General features: G+C 40.8%; 1 protein-coding gene across 1 annotated transcript in view; it reads left to right on the forward strand.

Moving 5' to 3' along the window:
• Window positions 1-23,990, forward strand: part of esrrgb (estrogen-related receptor gamma b) — a 37,399-nt gene extending 13,409 nt beyond the window's left edge. The window contains exons 3-7 of the mRNA XM_013911197.1: window positions 989-1,105; window positions 10,273-10,383; window positions 10,707-10,868; window positions 20,538-20,807; window positions 23,530-23,990. Coding sequence (XP_013766651.1) covers window positions 989-1,105; window positions 10,273-10,383; window positions 10,707-10,868; window positions 20,538-20,807; window positions 23,530-23,774 — 905 coding nt within the window. The 3' untranslated portion in view covers window positions 23,775-23,990. The remainder of the gene's footprint in view (window positions 1-988; window positions 1,106-10,272; window positions 10,384-10,706; window positions 10,869-20,537; window positions 20,808-23,529) is intronic.
• Window positions 23,991-26,888: the final 2,898 nt, after the last annotated feature.

Below are 26,888 nucleotides of genomic sequence, written 5' to 3' on the forward strand. Positions count from 1 at the left end.
GTGTGTGTGTGTGTGTGTGTGTGTGTGTGTGTGTGTGTGTGTGTGTGTGTGTGTGTGTGTGTGTGTGTGTGTGTGTGTGTGTGCTCTTCTGGCAGACCTGCAACAGACAACACCTGGTTTGCTGTTTTTAGGTACCATTAATACATCTCTGGACTTACGGGACATTGTTCAAACAGTCAATCATGGGGTTACGGATACTTGGGAAAGAGGATTTGTCACTGGATTCTTGGTGTCGTGTCAACTTTTGAAGTGTGTGCGTAATGATTTGGGGAAAAAATAAATAAAAAAAACTCTTAACCGGAATCAGGTGAGAAAGACGGGCAGCGGTTAAATTCCAGCAGATTCAATATGTCTGCATTTTCTGGCTGTTTTTGGATCTGAGTGATTAAATTGCATAGGAAATATTTCCATAGTGAGCCAACAACCGTCAAGACGACTTGAATAATACATCGAGCTTTGCTACATGATATCGCAGTCTTAGATTGTCCAGTCTAGCAGCAGCTCCTGGTCTTTGCTGGAGAACATTATGCAGAGTGCTCAGCTGTGCGTCCGTCTCTTAGCCCCGTGCTGTTGAGGGAGGGCAGTTTTCCCATCATCCTTTAGGTGAAGAAGGATGGGCTGGAAAGGGTCGTGGTGAGCGTTGCAGAGAGGACGCTCTGCATTAATGAAGCTAATTTATCTGTGAATCAAAATTTGAGTGTGACTGCGGGGCGGGTAGGTGCTTTTTACATGCCCCATCAAAATGCCACTAAACCCTCCTCTCCTTCAGGAGTGTCACACGGGGTCACCTTGGGACAGGTGTGTGTGCGTTCACAGGCACACATGTGCACACACGTGTTGTGTATTTTGCAGTGTTCTCACTCCGCGCCTGGTGTGATTTGATCTTCCTGCCAGCGCAATAATTCCAAAACAAATTATTCCTAATTGCTGATGTATATCTTTTAAGCACACAGAATAATGGAGTCCTTTTTTTCCAATCCTTTTCCAGGGAATATCGAGTACAGCTGTCCGGCTACCAATGAGTGTGAGATCACCAAAAGGAGACGAAAGTCTTGCCAGGCCTGCCGCTTTATGAAATGTCTTAAAGTTGGCATGCTAAAAGAGGGTGAGTACTGGTTTTTCACACAAGCTCACACAACATATATATATGTGAGTGTGTGTTTGCTTTATCCTTTTATTTTTACTCTTCCCCTTGTGCAAAGCTGCATTATTTGGGGTCTCTGTTCAGTGCTGCTCCTCAGCACTACGAAAAAATCTAAGTACTGTTGTATCCATGGTTGTATATCACATAGGAAGCAGCGTGAAGCAGTTGAGTTCACAGTTCACAGAGTGACGACGAGGGCTGCGGTGGATGAATGCTTTAAAGACTTTTGTCTGGAGTCTGTGTCCCTTATAAAACCACACACATGTAATTTTTAGACTTAATTTCAGTCACACTGTGGCTAAGCTTGGGTAACAAAACTAGCTCTTTATGTGCAGGAAAAGGTTATAGTTGAGGTGTTAGAACGCCTTTCTGGCAGTGAGTGCTTGGGTTCAAGTAACACTTTTGGCTACGGACACCCCGGTGCTTGTCTCTGTGATGCCGTATATGCCATGCTATATACTCCCTGGTGTAAATAGCCACATTAACTTTTCCACCCACTGGTGCAAATAGCATTGTTGGCTATTGACACCTTGGTGCTAATAGCATCTGTCTAGATTAATTAACTGTCACATCAAAATCCTAAAGATCATATGCTTCTTAGGCAGCTTTCTCTGTTTATTAGTATATAAACTTTAGACTCTCCTCTATGGCACCAAATTGTCTTGTGATTCTATATTTTAAAATATATGAGATGGTGTAAAGATTTTATGATCAAGCTGAAATCAGGAGGTTTGCCTATATGTTAGAGTAAGCTGTCTGTTTTTCAATGGTTGTGGATCTGTGATGGTCACTCCGGTCTAGAGGATGGTCAGTGATATTAAAGCCAGCTGTGGCCTCAGGGAGACACCGGTGACATCACCCACAAGCCATACTTACTTCTCCTCACACTGCCGAGCCTCTGAGTGTTTAACTCAGCCGGGTGGAAAAAGCTGCTGAGCTGGATATTCTTACCAAGACCGACTGAGATGTGTAACAGTACTCTTAAAAAGCACAGGCTGTTCCCCCAAGACTTCCCTCTCCCCTGGGCTCTGGGTGTCTCTCTCTCCATCTCCCACTCTGTCTGTCTGTCTGTCTCCCTTCCCCCCTCTTGCCTGCCGTATTGATCCACTAAATGCTTTCCGAATATCCCACCTCACTTCCTGCACGTGTTGTTTTTCCTCCAGTGTGAGTCCTCTGGGAGTACAGAGGGAAAATCTAGCCGATAGATTTTCTTTTTTTCTTTTTTCTTTCCACGGGAAGAGCATTTTTTTTTATCTTTTCAGTTTGCAGAGCGAGAAGAACTATCCTACACCAATGCAAAGTCTATGAAAAGTCTAAATCATGCTATTTATACGCAGAGGGCTTGTGCTGAGCTTGGACTTCAGTGAACATTTCTGGACAGATGTCCATGAGAAAAAACAAAATCTCAAATTGCTGAAATACAGCCTATTTTAATTACATTTCTTTGTCTTATACTGAAACAAAGAATAATTTTTGAGCAACTGTGGTACGAACGCTGTATAGGAGAATAAATGCACACTGACAGTAACAGTAAATTAATTGAATAATGTGCTGAAATAAGGCAGAAGTGTAGGCTTTCCATAGGTGTTGATGGCATAAAAGATATAAGAAAATAAAGATTTAGAGAAAAAGAAGCAAAGGAATTTTTAAAATATTTCATTCACACATTAGGATTTCTTTATTTCTATCAACATTCAGATTAAGTGTAATTGATTAGAGGAATGACTGCATCGTACATTTTATTAGGACGTAATATGTGCTCTGATAGCATTAATGTGTGTATGTGTGTGTATGTGTTTCATAGTCCACACTGAATCCTAAATTAAAGAAACATACGATTTATAAATTTATTTATAAGCTCCACAGAGAAAAACAACTGTTTCCTAAAAATAAAACCATGGCCATATAGTTTTGTACACATCTGGTAATAGCAGCCTGCACAAGTTGACTGCAATTTGTCCCAGTAACACAAGACTGCGTGTCTCTCTTTTAGTTCACTTTCACTGACCCAGCTTCACTGTGACGTAGCTGCGTTTGTTCCTCTCAGACAGAGGGGCCGTCCGTTCTGTTTGGCATAACGCTACTATTTATACATGCAGCCATTTTTTATGTCTTAATCCTGGCCAAAATATCTCACACTGAGCCTTTGACTCTTGGCCAGAAGAAAAAAAAAATAGCAACACATTTGCTTCATAAATAAAGCTGAAACTATTAGTGCATGCTTAAAGGAAAAACTGTGGGGTATTGTCAGCGGAGAGCCAGGCTAAGCCGGCCAGTGTGTGTGCGAGGCGCAGCGTCACAGCCACCGCAATATGTGGCACAGTAGGCGATTTTCTAAAAGTGATGGTGTTCAATTAAGAGTAAAAAGGACACTTAATCATGGCATACTGCAGTGGCATGGCCTCTTACAGATTTAAGGGGGACTTTGATCAGTGAACCAGTAGGGGGGAGGGGACAGCGGCTAGCCTCACTTTATGCTATGAGATCACCCTGCAACAAGTGACCAAGGGCTGGTCACCGACAAGGAACAATTACATTGTGTAATTTCTTAAAATGTTAACTTAAATGGTGTTTAACACTCTATTATCCTGCAAGGTTAGTTATATCATCAACAGGTTCAAACACGGAGGACTAATAACAGAAGGCACAAATGCAGACTCTGAACTGCAAGCAGCAGAGTGACATTGTGGGTAAAATCTAGGAAACACTAGCAAGGATTATTTCATAGATTCAGTTCAGTTCTATTCTATTTTATTTACATAGCACCAAATCACAACAACTGTCACCTCAAGACGCTTTACCGTAAAATAAAGATCCTACAATAATACAGATAAAATCCCAACAATCAGACGTCTCCCTATGAGCAAGCACTCGGTGACAGGGAGGAAAAACTCCCTTTTAACAGTTAGAAACCTGCGGACTCCGCTGCAACTGGTTTGAGTTAAGGGGAGGGAGACAGGACAAAAGATAGATACACTGTGGAAGAAAGCCAGAGATTAATAATAACTAATGCAGCGTGGAATGAATCCAGAGGACTTAAAGACAACAGCACATTCCACAAACAGGAGATGGATACACTGAAAAGAATAAGGAAGCGTAGTGTTAAAGTATTCGCTTAATAAAGAAGGTTTCTATTATCCTCACAATTATCCAGACTCAGATTTGAAACGCAAATCTTTTAAACCAACAAAGACGAATGTTTGAGCGTCTACTGAAGGGATATTTTGAAGACACCCACAATTGTAGTGATGCCTCCACAATCCAGACCTAAATACAATAATTACAGAGAAACCAGAAACCAGTTAATTTGTGTTTTATATCCATATCCAAGCCAGACCTAATCAGTTTGGCCCAAATATGTTTTGTGAGATCGCAGTAAACCTTGATCTTTGACATAAAAAAATAGCTGACTGACTCTCTGATGTGGATGAACTGAAAGCTTTTCCAGCTTAAAAACAGATTTTTTAGGTGTAAACTCATGATTGTGGTGTCCAAACAGAAAAATGGTTTTATGTTGAAGGTTTACACATTTGAGCAAATTTCATTTTTCGTAGCAATCCTTGTCAATATTAAGCAGGCTTGTGTTATTTTTTACTTCTTTCCTTTGAAATGAAACCATTTTAACTTTTTAATTAATAAAATGTTTCCAGATACGTTTCTATTTTAACTATTATAATCTTCAGCTATTAACAGGTAAACATTGATAAATACATAAACTGGATATTGTAAGTTTCACAAGTTATTCATTTGTTCCCATTGCAAATTTCCCTCACGTTGGCAGTGGCTTCCTAAAAAACGCCTCCCCCGGGGTGCTGTGAGAGTTATATATTGTGATGAGTTGCTCTAGAAGTTTCCAATATTTCTCTTCCTCGTGCCAGTTGTGCCATCCTGACTTTTAAAGGGTAGCTGCCAGGGATTTTGAGCCCCATTAGTGGGTGGGGAAAACCCTTCTGCTGTGCGCCACCTGCCACTAATCAGCTGACTTTACTTCTTCGAACTTGGTTTGGTGGCTTCAGGTGTGATAGGGGTCTAAATAAATCAGGTATTCTAGCTGTGGCCAGTGCCAACATAATGCAAAGGGAATTTATGGATTATGCTTAAGGGTATGTTGAGCTAAGCTGTCTGTTTAAGATGTAACAGATTATTATTTTTCCAAGAAAATCGAAGAAATAATATAGATGACAGGCCTCTCTCCTGGTTCGGCTTTACTGCTTTGTCAAAGCAGAGCACCTGGATGAGCCGGGTGGACGGCAGAGAAGGGCAGCTGTTCGAGGAAGCCGGCCTCATTCACTGACCCCTCAAATGTCCAGCTGAGACTGATGAAAGGTCACAGGTCAGTGGAAAAACTCTCACGTAATTACAACTCACGGAAGGTATGGTGTCAGTCACAACTGCCAGGAGTCAGTGCCCCCAGCTAATAGCGGCGCTAATATCCCATAGCATTACTGTACGGTGTTAAATGATGCAAGAATCTACCGCGTGTGCATTTTTCAATTTCCGCTTTGAGTCACATCCTGCTGAAGAAGAGAGATGGATTCTTTTTTTCTTTTTGTGCCAGTAAGCATGGGTATCTATGTTGGTCCTTGAACAGGTGTCCGATCATCATGTTAACAAATTATCGTGTTCAAAAACCAAGTCCCACTGGAACAGAAGCATATCGCCTTATACCCACTGAGTGTCTGTCCTGGAAGAAGCAGGTCTGAGCATAAAAGGCGCTTACAGTTTGGTCTTTTAGTCACTACTGGTGGGTTCTAGTTCAGTGATGTTAGCTCGGTGTTTCTGTGGTTTATTCTTTGCATGCTGGGATTTTCTGACATCGCTGTAATGTGGTGGATGAACACAAGCTGCCAGACTATTTTGGCAACCTACACCGCTGTCTCGCCCTCTCCTAACCACAGATAGGGATCAGCAGTCTTTCCTGAGCGAACGTGGCTACCAGGGTAATGTTACAGCCTTATTTTCCTCCGGCCACATACACAAAAGATTAGTAAAGCCATATCCAATATCACAGACTGTCAGGTCCCTTCCAAATCAATAGGCTTAAATCAGAAACCAATCTATATGCTAAGATTACATCACCATAATAAAGATATACCCAAAGTCTATACTCTGTGGGCGTCTTCAGAACCAGAATTTTCAGCATGTGTTGGTCTGCACCATTCGAAGTACTTAAACTATAAGTGAGAAGGACCCCTCCCTTCTTGCCACTTGTTTTTTCTTGTACCGTAAACTTGTCTGTCTAACAGCACATGTGTGGGGGCTTGTTTGCTTTTTAGGGTGTCAGAGTAGCTGGCAGAATGCAGCTGAAAGTCAGCGCCCACCCAGAGGCTCTGCACTGGCCTGTCCTCACTGTCTGGCAGGTGATAGATCAGACACGGAGGCTAACACGTGTTCCTCCAAAGAAAAGGATTTAGCGAAGCGCTGACCTCATAACAACCCTTCTATACATGTACTCGCTTCCCGACACACATGTTAAAATGTATATCACCCCTGACAAGGGGCTCAGAATCGCTCCTTGAGGTCCCGTGCTTGTCACTGACACCGTTCTAGCTTTTTAAAAACATTTTATTTTGTCCACTACACCAGCTTCAACTTCATGAATGATCTCGGCCCTTCTCGAGCTCTGCAGATGTTTTTTATTAGAGCTGCATCTGTGGTTAGGGCGGCACTGCGAGACAAAAATAATAGCCCTTTGTGGACACGCTGGCTCAGATTTATGTAAGTGTAAAACATGATAAAGAGTGATACAAGTGCCATGGCAGTTACGGTTAAGCAGTGCCAGCATTGCCAGGCCACCGGGAGGGGGTTGCAGCAGATGGTGCGCCATGTTAATACCCAACCCAATCCAGTTCCCTTCAACTTTTTGTGTCGTCTTTTCTTCGCCTTTCCCTTCTTATTTTCAGCCCACCCAGACTTAAGAAAAAAACCCGATGACAGCCTTTACTGTAGCTCTTTCTGACTTTCCAGATCAGATGTTGAGAGGCAGCCCTGGAAGGGCAGAGCGGCTGCGCTTTGCAAAGGGTGAGCAGGCCGCGTCGGAGGGGGCTGCACGCCGCATCCCTCTGATTTTTCCCAGCTAAAATAGGGAGCTCCTAATCTCCCTTTGGCAGCGTTAGCCAGCCAGCCAATTCTGACACATTCTCTCGAAAGAAGCGCCTCTGACAGGTGAAAGGCTGAAAATAGTTGAGAGTGAGAAGCTTAAACACGCATGTACACACGAGCACATGTTCACATAGTAACACACAGTCTCGATATGAGACACATGCACCTTTCAGTGATGACAGCTGCTCTGTAGAGCATCTTTTTGTACTAGAAGAATGAATCTCATTTATATCATGAATGATTTTTTTTGGACACTTTTTTTTGTTTTTGCTCAACCTTCTGTCTTCCTTTGTGTATTTTTGTTTTTCTGGCTTCAGTTTTACATTGAAGACACTGCTGATGTGGGTGTTTTTCAGCATATAGACCGATGTTTCTGACCACGTTGCGAAGAATGTGGATTTAGACAATTTGGGTGGGGGCTTTAGGCCGAAAATTTAATCACATACTTAATTCAGATTTCATTTTGATGTTTGTGTTTTAAGGTGGACTTTAAAAATGTTATTATGTATTCTTAAGGGCCGTTTTTTTGTCATTTTTTTCATTGTGGGCATAAAATGAATATTTTGGCAGCTGCTATGGTGAAATAGATATCTGTCAATTTAATGTGCAAATAATAAACGCATAGCAAAATAATCCGCAGGACACACCCGGCGCACCCGCGGCCAGCACATGAAGCGAAACACCGTCACTTCAATAAGAAATTTGCCTTAACGTTTTAACAAGTCAATAAATGTTGTGTATGTGAAAGCAAAAGAGATCAGGTGGCTGTAAAGATTGCTCCAATGTAAATATGCCTCATCGTCTTGCCACACACATGTGCACGCACACAAACACACACAAACACACTCACATAGCAAGAATAGACTTTCAGCCAAGTATCTCAGCCCGTCTTTCTCGCAGTCAGCACAAAGTTATGAGCGTGCTGTAGTATGTGAATTCATATTATCCAGCACACACATTTCTTTTACCCCATAACCTCACCCATGCATCCATACTTTGCCTGTCACACTTTATGAAAGGCCAGCAACCATAAAAAAGGATCTGGATGCCTTTAAGATGATCTGTGGACCCGCCTGGCCCCCGCCGCCCCCAACCCATGTCAGAGGCTCTCGTCTGGACCCGCATTGTCTTGAAGCGCGGAGGCCGATGTGGTTTTGGGCCTGAGGTTAGGAATGCGGTGCTGACGATGACACACACTGCCCCCCTCGCACCCTCTCCGGCCCTCTTCCAGGGGCCTCATTCAGCTGTCTTGTTGTGGTCATATTCTCAGTACTGTTCCATATCACATGGGGAGGAGATAATCCCGCACTGGTGAGATCAGGTGGTCATTGGGACAGGCAGGGCCGACAGAGAGAGGATGTACAAATTGAGAAAGAAGAAACCATCAGAAAACAGATATATTCATCCAAGCACAGCAGATTGTTCTGTTTGATTTTCCAACCCTCCCACTCTTCAGCCTTATCTAACCCTTGTTTTTTTCCCTTGTCGTTGTCCCTGCCCTCCTGCCTCGGGTCTCTGCTGTTTGGAGCGCCGCTAAGCTGTAAACTGAAACTGGTTAGCGCTGAGCTCTTAATTCTTGTCAGCGTCTATTAATTATGGGCCAGTTGGATGTTCGAGTTCAAACAGCCCCCGCGGATCTTGGAATTCTAACTCTGGCTGTTTGGTCACTTGTCGCTTGTTGCAGCTACATGACCTAGCAGCCCACGGCAGGGAAACTGGTGTGTGTGTGTGTCAGTGTGTGTGTGTCTTGATAATGTTGGGGGCAAAAGCAGCAACAATTCACTGTCAGTTAGCCTTACAAGAACATGCTGCATGAATTCGGTTTTGGTACCTTCTTAATATATTTATGCATTAAACAAGCTTATTATTGTGAAAGGCTTAACTAACTGCATAACCCTTTATTAGGCCTCTGTGTACCATTAAATAGAGAGAGAGAGGCTCCTGAACTGATTTAATATCTGGAGTACATGCACACTGTTTCCTGAAGCCCAATTTATCATTTTAAATTTAACTTAACCAAGAGTAATGCTAAAAACAACCACTAAAGCTCCATCTATCGCAAACCCAGCTCCTGCCTGCCTAACTGACTAATTAAAACCGCATCCACATGTGTTCAAAGAACAAGAAGTCTATTTGCAAGCCTTATTGATTACTTTAAGGCGTACAAATGGAAAGCTGTGTTAGGAGAGGGGCTCTCGATTTAGCTTCAATCTGCCAGGCATAAAATGATCTCACTGTGTTTGCTGGGAAGAATGAGCTCCCTCTGGGCACGGTGGGTAATTAGGTTAGTGGATAGTCGGTGTCAGGAAATTGAAAGACCATCCTAATCGGATTCTTTTGTTTCCAGGGGAATCAAAGGAATTTATATGAGTCACTGGGAAATCTCACACGACTTAATTCCACTTGACCATGTAAAATCTGTTTGCTCTCCCTCAGTGCTCAAACAACTTTTAATGCGAACGTATCAATTCAGGAGACAAGGTGCATCCAGCCCGCGTCCTCTGTGATGGCTTTGAAGATAATCCTGCATGTGAATGCTTAAACTTCCACTCAGAAGTCCTGCTTGATGGTTGAAAGGTTAAAAATAAAGGAATGTAACTGTTTATGTAGATAAATGACAGAAAAATGCTGTTATCCTAATTTTTGTACTGTATATTATATGAAGAATGGTTATATAGTATTTGTCATATACAGGGTAGAAAATTAAAAACCCTGAAATGCTCGTGAGAGTCTGATGACACAGCAAAATAGGTCAAGTTTCCCCCCCAATAAATAGGCTACAGTTTTATAATAAGCTGTAGTTATGGTAGCAAATACGATGCCATAAAATAGGTCGTTATAACTGAATGTAACTTTCAAAAATTAAGCATATAAAAAGAAAGTGAGAAAGTCAGCAGCAACGCCTACTTCCAAACAAAACAAGTGAAAAGTTCCCTTTTATTTTATCATTACGTTTTGTGGATTCGTCAGAGTGGCTTTGGTTTATCTTATGCATACGTGATATTTTTAATTATTTTTCTTTGCAGGTGTGCGTCTGGATCGAGTGAGAGGGGGGCGTCAGAAGTACAAGCGGCGGTTGGATGCCGAAAACGGCGCCTACCTCGGCCTCACCCTCCCCCCTCCAGCCAAAAAACCACGTGAGTCGCTTTTTTGTTGCTTTTTTCTTTTTTTTCATTTAAAATCTCACTCAGTAACAATGTGTGTATTACCTGAGCATTACAAAAAGCATTAACTTTATTAGTTAATATGATGGGACATAAAGCTGTGAAATGAATCCCCTTGAGGAATATGGCGAGAGCATTGTTATCTACATCCAAAGATGAGATTGATGTGGCACAATATGATCATATTTTTAGGCAAACACTGTTGCCTAAAACTGTCGCACACCACAGTACATTTATATTCCTTCACGCCCTCCGTCCTTCTCTCTATCTCTCTCTCTGTCTCTTCCCCCTCTTAGTGACAAAGATCGTCTCTCATTTGCTGGTGGTGGAGCCAGAGAAGATCTATGCCATGCCTGACCCCACCATGCCGGACGGAGACATCAAGGCTCTGACAACGCTTTGTGACTTGGCTGACCGCGAGCTGGTGGTCATCATTGGCTGGGCCAAACATATCCCAGGTAGAAACATGTGACTGCTCTTGACTGAACCTGTCATCAGGGCTCTGGCTTTCCAAACACTTGTCTTAATGTGAAATTTCAGACATAGGTGCTTTTTATACAGGCCATCTATTAAGTTGCTAAAAAAAAAAAAAGGTTCACGTGTGGTTTTGTGCAGTTAGTAAAGCGGAGGAGAAACTGCTCCCATTTGCTCTTTGATTTTCTCAAATGTTACAGTGTGAGATTAGTGGAGTACTTCACCGACTGCTGTACATAACACGCCACCCCCTCCCGTTCATACGCATGCACACACACAGGATAATTAACATCTGCTACTCATCTGCACCTAAGGGAGAAGCTAGTCCCATATTCTAAAATCTAATCAATAAAGAGCAGCTGAAACCTTTGATTTGACTGGGGTGGGGTGGAGTGGGGTGGGAGAGTCTGTGGGGGGGGACCCGCCCCTATGTCAATGTATTCCATTTCAATCCCAGACTTAAAGAAAGCAATCCTCTTACTTACTTAAGGAGACTACGCAGGGCCTGTGGTGAAATTGATTTATTTAGGGAAATACTGATGGATTTCCCTTCTCCTTGTTGATGAATTCTTAAATAAGACTTGCTATGCAAATGTTCTTAGATCTTCCGGTCTTCTCATCTTTATCGGCTGAAGGAGACACTTTGGACCTCCGCGTGTTCATAAGGAGCACTGGCTGGTTTCAAAGTATATGCAAGCCATTGATCTGGTTAAATAAAGCATGTAAAAGACACACGTGTTGTCAATTCAATTATTATTCAATTAAAGCTAGTAATATTCTTCACTGATGCATTTCTTAAAGGGGTTCCTAACTGATTAAAATAAATGGCAGCAGTCAGGACACAAATTTTATCTTCAGTTGTCTTTTGTTGTGCATTTATTTCAAGGTGATAACAAAAAAAACCAAATCCTTACGTCAGTGTAAGGAACTAAAAAAGGTCTCGTGCTTGCTTAAACACAATTAATTAGTCGTAAAAACAAAAATGAATTTATTCAGAGTAAATAAAAAATGATTTTTTGCCAAAACGATGGAGTTTTTTTCTCTCTGTCTCCTTTTGGGCTGGCACAGTGCTGTCCTATTTGTCCCATTTACTGACTCATCGTCCACACTTAAAGCAAGACTATGAATCGTTTGCTGAGCAGTGGCCCAGAGTAGTTATAGGACGATGGCAAATACGGTTATGGGAAAAAGAAAGTACATCCTCTTTTAATTTTGTGGCTTTACATATCAGGACATAATAAAAATTATCTGTTTAAAATTAAGTAAATAAAGCCTCAAAGGAAATGCACATGACATGTAACCCGTGTCATTACTTATTTGACAAAAACGAAAAGATGTAGAAGTGTGTAAACAAAGTACATCCTTACTGCTTCTGTAGGAAATAGAAAGATAAGTGGCAGCAAGCTGCTACTAATCAAGTTAATTAATTGATCATCAGCGAGGGTGAGCACCTCTGTGAAAACTGAGGTTTTGGCAGTTTGCTGGTCTGTGGTATTCAGATGTGTGTTAATGTAATGCCAAGCAGCAAAGATATCAGGAATGTATGGGCTCAAATTGTGGTCATAAATATTTTGTACTTGTAAATCAAATGCGTAGTTGTGAACTGAGTTTTGTAACCTTGTAAACCAAAATATCTGAAACTTTTATATGGAAAGCGCCACTCCAACAGCCAAACCCATCTGTTCTCTGATTGGATTGTTAAATTTGTGATTGAGATGACATTGACCAATCAGCTGAAAGGAAGAAAAAACGGGTAAAAATTCGTACTTGTAAGTTGAAACTCACACACAGCCAGGAAACTTGAGCGCAGAGCTTTACACATAGTTTTTTGTTTTGTATCTGTAAGCAGACCTTAACAAAAAAAACTGTAACTTGTGTAAATATTTTTACAAACACAAATCTTTTTTACACACACACACACACACACACACACACAAATTCTCATCTACGAATGCACAAACATAAAATTTTCAGATAATTTGGTTACAAAACTCAGTAGTACAAACTATTTATGACCACAATTTGAGCCCAATGTTCTTGCACATCAGTCTGGTAAGAGTTAAAGTTTTTTTTTTTTTTAATTGAACTCCAGTGAGAAAGCTTATTCACGGGTGGAAAAAGGATCAAGTCCAGACCTCAATCTCATTGAAATACAGGGGACCTTAAGAGAGCTTGACATAAACAAACCTCAATGGGCTAAATCAGTGGCATAAAGAAGGTTACAATGATTTGATGTCATACAGAAAACAGTTACTTCAAGTTATTGTCACTAAAGCCGGTTCTACTAACAACTGAATCATGGGGCGTATTTATTTAGCATTTTGGCATTGTTTAATAAATAATGACACTTATATGTCATTTTGTTGTTTGCCTTCAAAGTAAAAGTTGACGCTTTTGAAATGCATTGGCTGATGCAGGAAAATTTACTCTAATAGTAAATATTTTTTATTTCCGGTTTGCGTTGTACTTTTTTAAGTTTAACTAAAGCTCAGAGAGATGTCTGCAAGTATTTGCAGTACTTCCATGCAAACTACTGACAACCCTGGCAACTAACTAGGGACCTTACCTGACAACCTTATGACCTGTGTTTGCCAGATGGTCGTTGACAGGCTCGTGTGATTGAGGCCTTAGCAGTAAGAAAAGTTCAGGAATGGAGAATGACATTAGGAGACAACTCCTCCACATTATGTGTCAATTTGCTGTAGACCAGTGATTCTCAAATGTATGCTGTGTTCCACTAGTGGGGCACCTAGCCACTTCATCCACAGTCAGCCAAGTGGGCAACCATCTGAAAACAGCATCGATTGCATAGTGGAGTAACATGAAGGAAGTTACCTGTTGGGGAAAGCTTACATCATCTGTTTGGACTGTGGGCCAAAATGAGCTGAGCCCAAACCAGCCCTTTGAACTTTACATGAATGTTTAGGAAAAGAGAAGCCTTATTAAACGATTAGCCAATGGAGGGTTGCTGGGGTTTGAGACATGCTGTCTCACCACTCTCGAGTTTACATCGAGAAACAAGCGTTAACAGGAACAAAAGGAGCTTCCCTGACCCAAATGCACAGTTTTTGGGTTTTGTTTTTTTTTTTTTACTCCTGACCTCTTTTCCATCCAACATCTTGTGAACAAGGGAAAAAATCTAATTCAGGTGTATTTTTCACAAAAGAGCCAAATAGGGTAACTACAGTCAAATTCCTCAATTTAATGGAGCCCCATGGGGCCTGTAATGAATTTTACTGTAATGTTTTTCCACTGCCTTATTCTCATTACATTTTTTTATATATATACATATATATATAAATATAAATAAAAAAGTATTGATCTTGTATGGTGTGAGGATCTAAATCCAGATCTGTCAGAGTTATTAAAGGCAGCACGTGACACTCTGGAGACATTTTACCCGCGGCCACTGGGTCAAAGTGTCACCAAGTAACGATTAAGACAAAAGGGGTCCCTACAGTTTAACAGTCCACTCCCTCCATTACACTCATAGCCCACTGCGCAAATGGCCTTAACGATGAGGTAATAGGAGTCATTAGCGCAGATCACTCCATTAATGTGAAAGTCCTTCAGCATCCACATGTGGAGAGCTGGGAAGAAACATGTAATACTCCTACACGTGTTCATTGTGAAGGCTTAAATATTTGTGTTTTACAGCTGGAAAGAAGTAATTTGATGAATTTTTAATCCTCAGTTTAGTTTGGTTTAGGTTTTTTTGTGTGCAAAGGAGCCAATTAAAAATATTGAAGTTTTTAAAAAATAAAACAAAAACACACATTTTGGCTTCAAGAAGATGATAGGAGACATGTTATTGTAGCCCTTGATTTGTAACCACACACACACAGACCACCTCACAAAGCGTAGACTACATTCAAGTCAAAAGCGTACAGCGCCCTCTATTCACTTTATCTAATGCTCGTTCTTTTTCCTTTCTTTTTCTCTGTTTCTGTCCCGCGCACCCTCTGCCATAATATCTTTCACACACACTCTCTGGCTTCCTTGTTCTCCTGTTCCCCTGGCTCTCCCTCTTCTACTCCTCCTGCTCATATAGGGCCCTCAAGTCTCATTATTACCTCTGTCTTTTTATTAGGCCCATTAGGGCTCTTAGGAGGCCTGTAATGATACTAAATGAATAGAGAGTGAACTGCTGTCTGTTTTAGACCTCGCTCTCAATGACAGCTTCAAGCTTCACTGCCAACCACTCAGTCTCCTCACTGTACTGAGCAGGGCCTCAGTTATCTTACACGCACCTGTATTTTTTTTGTTGCATTACCAGAACCCTGCCAAACAGTTCTTTTTTTGGGGACCTGGGGACCTTTAAAGATATAGACATATTGCTGACTAACATGCTACATTGGCTAAATATGGGTTTTTACAGTGTTACAGTATTGTAATGTGTTTGGTGAAACGGCAACACCCCTCTCCACACACACACACACACACACACACAACAACAACAACAGCCTCCCCCTGCAGGTCAATGCATTACTACAAAAGCTGCCCCACAGTTTGCAGAGCACAACATGGTTTTAAAACAGTGAACAGTGTGATAGATGTAAAAGCAACAAAAATACTTCTGATTTTGATTTTAAAGTTAGCAAAAAACAGTCCCTATTTATTTTAATGCTCAATGCATTTTGTTATATAACTTACTGTCTCTTTCTTTATGGCTAAAAAATTTCATTTTGATTACATTTTGTCAGCGTAGTAAATCTTTTTGTAACTATTAGCATTAAAATGTATTTGATCACTAAAAAAAACAGCAGTTTACATAGTTGGATCAAAATTTTGCAGTGTTACAAACCTTTCTATTCCCTGTAGCCATGCACTTGGCAATGGGAAGAAAAAGACTCCCTTTTAACAGGAAGAACCCTCAGACAGAACTAGGGGGACGGGGAGGGGCAGCCATCTGCCTCAGTCAGCTGTGGGGAGTGGCGAGAGAAGAGATGAGCGCAGAGCAATAACACACTATAAACACTGAGCAGGTTAGTTGGGCTCGTAACTACAGATCATAAATGTGTAGCTTGTGCAGAGAGGTGCAAAGAGAGAGTACAAAGCACAAGCTGGAGGAGAGAGAATTCAAATTTAATGGCATGCAGTAGTGGCAGATAAATGCACGGAGTTTTCAGGGTCACTGAGATAGTTTAATTATCAAAAAGAAAATTGTCAAGCTTAGTCATAAAAGTAGAGAATGTGTCTCTTTCCAGTCCCTGTTGGTATACTTGCTGTGGCATTTTTGTAACAAGGAGTTCAGCCTGGAATTGAAAAATGTTTGGACTAGTTCTTCTAGTATCTGAGACAGGGTGTTCCTAATTTTGGCAATAATACACAGAGTGAAGAGGTAAAAGACATACTTTGGTGAAAAATGGCCTGGTTAGCAAAACTTAGCTTAAAAGAGTTAGCAGTAACTTCTGAGTTTTAGGTATTTATGGGTATTTGAGTAGCCCTCTATTTACAATACTTTTTTTTTACAGTTTTTTTTCCAACGACCCTCTATACTATAGATTAGATTAGATTCTATAGATTAGTGTCATAATTTTCCTTTTTGATAAAGCATTTGTTAGAGGTGGATCAGGTGACCCTATATCCTCCCATAGTTATGCTGTAGGCTGCTGTTTCTTCTTCACTCACATTTTTTCACTTACTATGTGTTTATACACCACTCTGCATCTAATTATTACTTATGCTTTGGAAAACAGCCAGAGATTAATAATATCTTTTGTCGTGTCTCCCTCCCCTCGCCCCCAAACAGTCATGACAGACGGCTGCCTCTCCCTGACCCTGGTTCTGTCAGAGGTTTCTTCTTGTTAAAAGGGGTTTTTTTGTCTTTCCCACTGTCGCCAAGAGCTTGCTCATAGCACTTTGTCTGATTGTTGGGTTTTTGATGAATTATTGTAGGGTCTTCCTACATAAAGCGCCTTGAGATGATGTTTTTTTTCCACTATATAAATAAAATTGAATTGAAGTAAAGTGAACTGTAACCTCCAAAAATTAGGCTTCATTGAGCCCTATAAGTAGTAATTTGCACTCTTGCACTGACTTTTTTTTATTCAAAGTGTCTTTTAGGCATTTTTTCAATAGTCTAGATTTCTTTAAAATCATTTAAAGAAATCACTTTAAGTTTAAAATAATTTTACCTAAACCTAATTTCGGGTGCTTCTTTGTTCACAAGGGTCACCACAGCTGATAGCTCCCCATGTTTTTTTTTTCTGACGCAACCCTAAAGGGGATTTCTGTCTCAACTGGAATGGAACCAGCAACCTTTTGTTTGTGAAGCAAATGTCTAAGTCACTACACTATGAAGACGTATAACGATAAAGCATATAGGATGTAAAATTAAGGATTTTGATTTATTCAGCTAACAAGTAAAACATAAATACTCTAAAACCCTGTAGTTTAGCAGAACAGCGTCGCTGTTCATGTTCTTCATCTCCATGCAGAGAGACTGCAAACACAGAGATGCTGACGTTGCCTGGTTTGCTCAGTATTGTGTCATGTTTGGTCAAACGGCATCAAATCACTAGGGTGAAATATTGATATTTCATCAGGGGGATTCACCCTCCACAGTGACACTTAACTCAGCCACCTCCAGGCGACGCACATCCAGCTCCAGGCTAACCCAAGGGAAACCAGGAAGTCACTAAATTGCTTCAGTAAATTGAGTGTTTAAAAAAAGAGAAAAGAAAAAGGGGGCCAGGAGTGCTGGGGGAAAATAAGGGAAATATATGCATGTCTTCACCAATGAGTCACAAAATGAAAAGCACAGTGCAATGTTCTGCTGGGAAAACCTTTAGTCCTGGCCTCCATGCCGATGTTACTTTGACATGTCACAAGTTCCAAGGGAGCAACTGGAGGAATTTTACAAAGAGCTCGAAACTTTATCTGGACTACAAAGTCCAGTTGAGCATCTGTCCCACATGCAAAAACAGCCCAGGTTCACGAAGGCCACACCCAGCAGCTCTCAAGACTCAAAGCATTTGTTACCAATGTCCTGATGCCTGACACTACAGGTTACCCATGATAAGCAAGCTTTTGGCATCACAAAGGGAGGGCATTCTGCACAATTGGTGGTTTTATGTTGAGGCAGTATATTAAAGGTATGCTACATTAAATGGAGCTAATAAGCATGATTTTTAGCCCGAAGTGTTCTTGCTTTACAGTTATTTAAACGGGTTGTTTCTGTATGTAACTATGCTACTTTTTTCTAACTGTCAGACTTATTTTGTCCTGCCTCACTATTCTAAATAAGCTTCACCAAATTTAGGCCATTCATTTCTCTTGTCTTTGGGGAATCTGGAGTAAACTCATGAATTCCTGACACAGCATTGATATCTACATTCAGTGATCCTGTGGTCCTCTCTTCCCCCCACTAAACATGTACCGGATGTCCTCCATCAAATGTCTGTTTGTCAGATCTGAGGCTTGGATCGATACCCTTTCGCATTTGGTGGACTGATTACAATCTACTAATCAATGACACCCCCAGCACTCTTTTCTCTCTGTTTCATTCTCTCGCTTCCCGCCGTTCCTCTATTTGCTTGATAAGAAACATCGGGAGGACCCCTTTTAAGTCAACCTGTCCGATTCCGATCCATACAAGTTTCAAGATTTAAGTAAGCAGCGTGGTGAGTTCAAGGCCCTGGTCAATATCCCCCAATCACCTTCCTATTCACCATAGAGTAGTGAAAGGTATTGTGGCCATTGAGGTCCTTTCAGGTGTTTGATGTGGTGTGTGTGAATGTTAGAGGTGAAAGTTGATGGGTCGACCTCGAGATTTGGATGAATTGCCACACCAAGTTCAAAAGGTTGAACAACACAGGAAGAAGCCTGCATGTGTGCTTTGTTATTGGATCTTAACATTGCTGCGTTTAAAGCATTCCCCTTCATAATTCCATCCCAATCCCAGTGAATATGTTATTCAGTATATGTACGGACCTGATTTCTCCTGTTGCAAAACTCTAAGCAAATTCTCACACACTGAAAATCAGCACATTAATACACTTGTGATACATGATGGTAAATGTTGTTGGGAGAACTACACCACAGCTACAGAACAGATCCAGTTTCTTAATCATGGTGGCTCAAAATTCCTGTGAATGAACTAACCAATAAATACCAGTTCAGAGTCCACAGCCAGAAGAGGTGAGTTGAAAGTTGATGCCAATAAAGAATATGAACAATGTGGTAGGCAGGAACAGGATTAGAGTGAGACACCATGTTCATATACAGGGAATGATTGTGCATGAACAGGAAAAAAGACATTTTACTATGATACGCAAATCTGTGTATGTCTGTCCATATGCTTTTGCTACCAAACTTGGTACGCAGGCTCATCTGATACACCTGAAGGTTGTTGTCTATATCAGATATTCTGATGCCCAGCAACCAGCTAATAACAGGTTAAAATGACTTGATATTAGCATTTCTGAAGCTGCAGCAACTTATAAAAGGATTTTATAGTTTTAGTTTCACAACAATAACACATCCACAAAATTTAAGTTATGGATGATATGTTATGATACCTTCAGGTTCCATGAGAACCATATTACAAATGACTAAAATTACCTTTTTAACCTTGAATGTACAACAATCCACAATACCTCATGAAATCATCCTATTGTTTTCAATTCACAACATTAACATCTCATTTATATCCACAAAAGTGGAATTACACATGATATATTATCATCATGTTGCATAGCAACCACCTGGCAGTGGGCTGAAATGACCCAATTTGTGCATTTATGGGGCTACAATTTATAAAGCATTGATCATTTTAATTTAATGACCATCAGCAAAAACGGGTCAGAAAGTACCGTGACATGGGCATGTACTATTAGAGTTTCTTGTTGTAGTAAATGTTTTATGTATATAAGTATTATAAACCTGTAGGCTATATCTTTTATAGATAAAGGGTACTTTCACTTGCTTCCTTTAAAAGAAAAAAAATCATCAGATGGTCTTTCTGATGCAAACAGAGGTTGTTTTTTTTGATTCAGAAGTGTTTTGATTACTGTTTGAAAGGTTTTTCTTTACCCTTTTATAAAAAGGGCGGAGGAATCCCACAAAAGTCTCTTAGAAAATGCGAAAACTATAAAATGGTGAAGTCTAATTATAAATCCACACGATCTTCTTTTTTTCTCCTTCCTATTTTCTCAGTTGGAATTTCAGTACATTAATTTAGTCTGTTTTAAATGACAGAATTAACTTTGAAGTTGTTGTAAAGAAGAAGTGAATGTCTATTCACCCGTCCTTACTCGGACAATGATACGATATAATCAGTGTTAAGTCTGGATTTGTCCTCACTAAGCAGGGTCTCATGTGCTTATGCAGTGGGTTGCAGAAGGACTGAGTTGATGGCTGAGGCAGCCCTGGCTCATGTTTCAAAGGCCTCTGCTCCTGACTGATTTATATTGCTCCCTGAAAGCCACTGCATACAGCGGTCGGTCTCTGTTTCAAGTCGGACTTCTTTGAGGATTGCGCAGCAATTGTACATAGCCCATAAAGCACACAGAGGACTGAAAGAGGCAACAATTGAGCAGGGGGGTTAATAGGCTGCCCTCTTACTATGTCACATGGTTGTTCTGTGTGAGGGCTCAGCAGTACCTAGAAAATGTTCAAATGTGACATATATTTTCTTTATACTCCTGCAGGCTTTTCCACACTCTCGCTGGCAGACCAGATGAGTCTATTGCAGAGTGCCTGGATGGAGATCCTGGTGCTGAGCATTGTGTTTCGCTCACTGCCCTGTGAGGATGAGATAATGTATGCGGAGGACTACGTGGTAGATGAGGAGCAGGCGAGGATCTCAGGCCTGCTGGACCTTCATGTTGCCATCTTGCCATTGGTCCGACGCTACAAGAAGCTGCGTATGGAGAAGGAGGAGTTTGTTACGCTCAAAGCCATTGCACTCTCTAACTCAGGTAATCTTCCATTCACCTGTTAGACTTAAATTCACAATCCTAATCTATGAGTTTGTGAACAGCACAAATATTGTAGGCTCAAATTCATAGAAACGTTGGATGAGTAGTGGGTTTGGATCTTCATAAACATCATAGTGCATCAATAAGTAGGCAGAGCAGGATTGTGTTGCTGAATGCAAGTCAAAATGATGGGATTACATCCTAAACCAAGTTCTGTTTATTGTATTTGGCTTCCAGAGAGTTTAAGTTTTCCAAAAATCATCTATTTAAAACTCCCAGAGATAGTAGTGGCTCAGTGGCATACTTGCGTTGACTACTACCCCCACCCTGTCACGGCAGATGGCTGCCCCTCCCTGAGCCTGGCTCTGCCAGAGGTTTCTTCCTGTTAAAAGTGAGTTTTTCTTTCCCACTGTCGCCAACTGCTGTACAGGGATCATCTGATTGTTGGGGTTTTCTCTGGAGGCTCTTTTCCCTCCAACTTAAAGCACCTTGAGGCGACTGTGATTTATCGCTAAAGAAATAAAATTAAAGTAAATTAAAATACTGTAATCAAGTAATCGAAAACCGATTAGTCACTTTTGCCAAATAGCCTTTATTTTCTCCGCAGTAATGACATAGACAGGAAGGTACATCTTTATATAAAATCTCAAGTAAAGCCTGGCAGTTGGCATTTAATTAAACAGACAAAGAAATAAAACACAGGGATAAAAAATGTCGAGTGGTTATCGGTATCTTGTGGCACCATCACCCCCACAATGAAAGATCCCCGATAAGAGAGGACATAAAGGTCAAGATCAAGATTTTTTTTTAATTTAACTTTGTGTCTGTGTCTGTATCTATATTTTAATTTGTGTGCAGATACATGTGCACGTGTGTGTGTGTGTGACTGTCACATTGCGCTCTCATTCTCTCCATCTCCATAACAGTAGCTGCCAGCGTGCCACAGCCGAGGGAGATATATTTAGCATTTCATTAGAAAAACAGGGGCTGTCAATAAAATGTGTTAAGTGGAGTGGAATGAGCGTCGGGGAGCGACGGGCCTCGTTTGTTCCAGTGTGAAGATGCTGCGCCCGTATTGACAGTTTGCTTTTCATGAGGCTGGGCCTGTCCCCCGCTAATCAATGCCTGTTAGGAGTCTTTTCTCCTGCCTGACTGAAAAAAATGAAAAATGCTGAGCCCAGAGCTTTAGTCTCCTGATGACAAACACTCCATGGGAAAGTTGGGGATAAATAGGAGGGGAGGTGATGGAAAGACAGGGAGGTAAAGGTATAAGGAAGACGTGTGAGAGAGAGAGAGGAAGGCTAGGGTTCAGAGGGGTTGCTCTGGGAGGGCGAGGGGGCAACTTCGGCTCGTTTGAACACAGTCTCGGCGAGCTTCGGCTCCAGTGGTCCTCTGGGTGTGACAGCTGTGGAAATTCATGGCCATTGATTTTGTAATTAGCAAAGTATCGACGGGATTGACGCCAGGCTGCTGACGGATTACATGGAAATTGTTTCTTCAAAGTTAGTTTTGCATTCCTCCCCCAGCCCCAGCCTCCTTAAACACACACAAACACACACACACACACACTCGTGCTTTACGCGTGCACCCATTTAAAAACATATTGCTTATTTTCCACTCTCTTTCTCACATCTGAGCGCGCGCACACACATGATCGTGCAGCCTAATGAGGATCAGATCAGCATTAACATGAAGGTTTCAAATGAAGAGTGCTGGAACACATGTGCGGTCCACATAGCCTAGTTAATTTCCCAAGATAGAAATGCAATTTACACAGAAGGCGACTGGTAAAAGAGACTTAATCAGTCAGTTAGGAACATAATTAGCCTTGTACTTTCCCTTTTTTCTGCCTCATTTACGTGTTCATACACGGTCTTACTTCACGCCACAACTTTCATGACACATAGCAGAGCTGATCTCATTCACTTACACTTCAATCAGCAGCCGTGTTTGCCTTCTCTTTAGCGCTACTCCGTATTACTACCAGGGTAGGACGAGTTTATCTCAGTCTGTGAGATTTGATTATAATACTGTATTGAATTCGCATTTGCGTCGTGCACGGCTTTATCTGTGAGTTAATGAATTGTGGATATGATGCATACACAGATTAGACCTGACACAGTATGTCAGTGCAGTGAAATTGGCTGAAAGCAAACCAGTGCTTGTCCATTAAAATGCTCGCTGTCAGCTCGTCCTTCGGAGGACAAGCCTGTTTTTTTTCTCTCTTTTTTTCCCCTCCAACATGTAGACTTATACGTAGAGAGCAGTTTTTAATAAGTCTCAACTGGTTTTATTTTAGAGCCTATACATAAGGGGGCCAACTGCTCTTTCTTATGGAAATGAAGCCCATCTGCCACCATCATTCAGCTGAATGATATCCTAGTAATGCAGCCATCTGAATTCATTAGCAGGGGGGATGTATGTGGTCCATGATACCAAAAGAAATGAATCTTTTTTTTCCTCTCCTGCTGTATATTTATATATACCTACTGTACTTCCCTCTCTTCCTATGTCTCCCGAGACTCCCAGCCATGCATAGTCATTTATTTAAGGAGCGTCATTAAGCACTAAGAAGCAAAATTGCACGTTTGCATATACAAGCTACTGAGTTTAAAACCAGATGATGCAGCTGCAAAACATGCAGTTGTTGTCAGTGTAGATATGAAACATCTGATTTGTCTTAGGCATTTTTGTCATTCCGACTTTCTTCTTCTCGCTCCAGACTCCATGCACATAGAGAATATCGAGGCTGTCCAAAGGCTCCAGGATTCTCTTCATGAGGCCCTGCAGGATTTTGAGGGTTCCCAGCACCCAGAGGACCCCCGGCGGGCAGGCAAGCTGCTCATGACACTGCCTCTGCTCCGTCAGACTGCCACCAAGGCCGTTCAGCACTTCTACAGCATCAAAATGCAGGGCAAAGTCCCCATGCACAAACTATTCCTCGAGATGCTGGAAGCCAAGGCTTGACACCCGGGCCGGGTGTTTGACGTGCAGCTGCATCACCCAATCCGAGGCGAGGGACAGCCCATTAAAAAATAAATCAATAAATAAAGGTGGTGCCAACTGACAATGGAAGGATGAAGCTTGGAGTCATTTTAACACTTTTAAACAAAACTAAACTTAAAGGTAACTAAAGGGACTTGAAATAGTTTTAAAAGGTGGGCAATTATCAGACTGATTGACAGGGGATCACGATTATGTATATAAGGATGTTGTGTACAGAAATCAGGCAGCCGAGGTCTTGTTATAACCAGAGACCCGTTGCTCTATATCACCTGAAGGTTCTGTGAATTTGTTTCTTATCTTATTTTCATCTCAAAATGGAAATGTGATAATATAAATGTCCTCAAGAACTGTACAGCCACGTAGCCACATGTTTTTATTTCCTTCTCTCACGTTTTCTCATCGCAAGCTGTTAAAGCAATAGTCTCTAACTGGTCTACATATAATATGTGTACTGTATATTGTGTGAAATTGCACTGGACATGTGGGGTTGGGGGAGGGAGAACTGTTAGACATATTCTTGTATTGAACATCGAAGACAGTGGTACTCGTTACAGTAAGATTCTCCATTTCTTCATTATATATTTACCTCGTAGAAGCTTCATCAGCTCAGTGGTTCGGTCAACTTGGTGCTTGCAGAAGGACGGTGGTTGGCTGGTGATCAGAGTTCACTGAGAGTTTGCACTGAGCAGCTATGAATAATGTGGCAATAATGAGTATTGTATCAGCTCACTCTGTCGGTCCTTTTTGCTTTTAGAGGCTAAACTTGTCCCTCGCTTCTCTTTGTCCTCATGCACATCTATTGGCAACTAAACGTACTGTGAAACCTGCACGTGATAACGATAAGCTATATTTAAGAATGAAGTTAAACACAATGAATGCAATGTAATACGCCCTTTAATGCAAACTGACACCCCTAATATGAAGACCTCAGCAACTATACAATATCATTCAGTTTGTTTCGAAAGCTTTTTGTTGACGATGGTGCGCTAGATTGTGATATTTTGTACAGGCTTTGCCTTTTCTTGTGAAACTCTGCTCACCTTTGTTTTAGTTTGTTCTCAACACAACAAGTGTCACTATATTGATAGCCCATAGCTGAATATGTCTGTAAAGTATGAACAGTATTATTTGCTATTTAATTTAACATCATCTGTGTCGATATAATGGCTACAGTCAATTAATATTATTAATTTGTGCGTTCAAATGCTCGTCATAATGTCCCAGTTGGTTTGTTGGGAAGTCTTTTTTTCCAACTGAAGTGTTATCACGTGCTTTGATGTAGGAATGTAGGAGTTTTAAACTAAAAAAAATGATGCTTTACATGACTTTTTATCAGGATAACTGATAAAATAAAATAAAAAAGACTCTTTGTAGACACCAATTTGTGGTTGTAGCATAAGATCATATTGCAAATGAGATGAAGGAAGAAAAAAGTTTATATGCAACATGCTAAATTATACCCAATTTTTTTTTTTTTTTTTTGTCAGGAAACATTATGATCCTTACTTTCCTCACTTTTCTTTCGCCTTAATTTCTCTTTTCATCCAAATCACAATAATGACACTTGTTTGTCTGAGAACAACCTGAAAGGCTCTCCGAGTTCATTCTTAGTGGCAACAATAGTGGAAAATTATATATCTCACTGACCACCAGATGCAGCTTTCGGATGTTTTGTAGTTTTATTGGTCTTTAGCTCATTTTTAATAAAGGTGCTAATATTCAGACAGGCACTGTGTACAAACATACTCCCATTAAGGAGTACAGGCTAAGTTAATAAATCTGTATATTCCAAAAGTGATGGTAGTCTTTTGGAGCATAATATCTATCAGTGATGAACCAGTTGCCAAATTACTCAATTAGGATAAAAGTGATAGAGTTATGAACATATTATTTCCTGTCCTGATGACCTGAGCAGGTTAGATGGAACATGTTACCATATGATCAAAACAGTATACTAATAATAAATGAAACAGCTGCTCTTAGGGTTTTAGTAAGACACATATTGTCCCTCGTGAACACTTAAAGTAGTCTTTAAAGTGTCAAGTGCCATTAGCTTCTGCCCAAACAATTATAAAGCATAAAGCCAAGCTGCCAGTAACTATTGACGATTCCCACAGGAACACTCCTGATTCACTGTAATGTAATGCATAGATAATTATAACCATATACATTAGAGAATACAATTCCCACGATGCACTTCCTCACTTGTTAACCAGCTTTTCTGTCCCCGGCTGAAATGAGGGATTCATCACCTCTGTACAGTAGCAACCCAAAGCATTATTGTCTTTTTAATACACGTTATGAAAGCTGCTGTATTAGGCAGACATGACTGCTGTTTCCACATAAATACAGATGTTAATGGTGAGCATACCCTTTCTGCTCTGTATCCACTAAACCTAACAACAAAACATGCTGGAAATCTTTTATCTTCTTTTGTTCGCTCAATAGAGGCATTGATCGATCATTAGTTCTGTGAAGTCTCACTCTGAGATAAAACAAGTCGAAAAAGTGAAAGGATTTTTTTTTCTTTTTCTATTTTTTTGTACTAATTTGAGGAGAGTGTTTCTGAAAATGGCTGCAATCCAGCTCGACCAAAACAGGAAAACTGACCCTCCCTCCTGATCAGAGTTCATTTACACACCTCCTCCATGCTCTTTGAAGACTTGATAGCAGATTAATTGTTTCCCAACTTCCACCCCCCCCCTTCTCCCAAATTAATATAAGAAAATAAAAGAAAATGCTTAATTTATTTCCAGACTTCTAAAACAGTTCGACTACATCCAATTAACTCTAATTGTCTCCTAAGCTGAAATTCTCAGTAGAAATGGAGCAATTAAATTTCTGCTTTGGCTCTACCTTGGGGACGAGAGACGTTTTACTTTGGTTGATGGTGGGAAGGGTTTGTCTAAACCTTTACAAAGACGATTTCATGAGTCTCTGTAATAGTTTCATAACAGAGCGATCACTGGGCTATGCAAGGCAAATATGGCCACCCTATGTTCCTTGTGTTGTGGAGCATCAGACTGACATTTATTTGTTCTTTGTTTACATTGTGGACATGCTGTACAAATGTAT

The sequence above is a fragment of the Pundamilia nyererei genome, unplaced genomic scaffold (assembly GCF_000239375.1).
Source record: "Pundamilia nyererei isolate P.nyererei 1_Seehausen unplaced genomic scaffold, PunNye1.0 scaffold00058, whole genome shotgun sequence".
In the NCBI taxonomy this organism is placed as follows: domain Eukaryota; kingdom Metazoa; phylum Chordata; class Actinopteri; order Cichliformes; family Cichlidae; genus Pundamilia; species Pundamilia nyererei.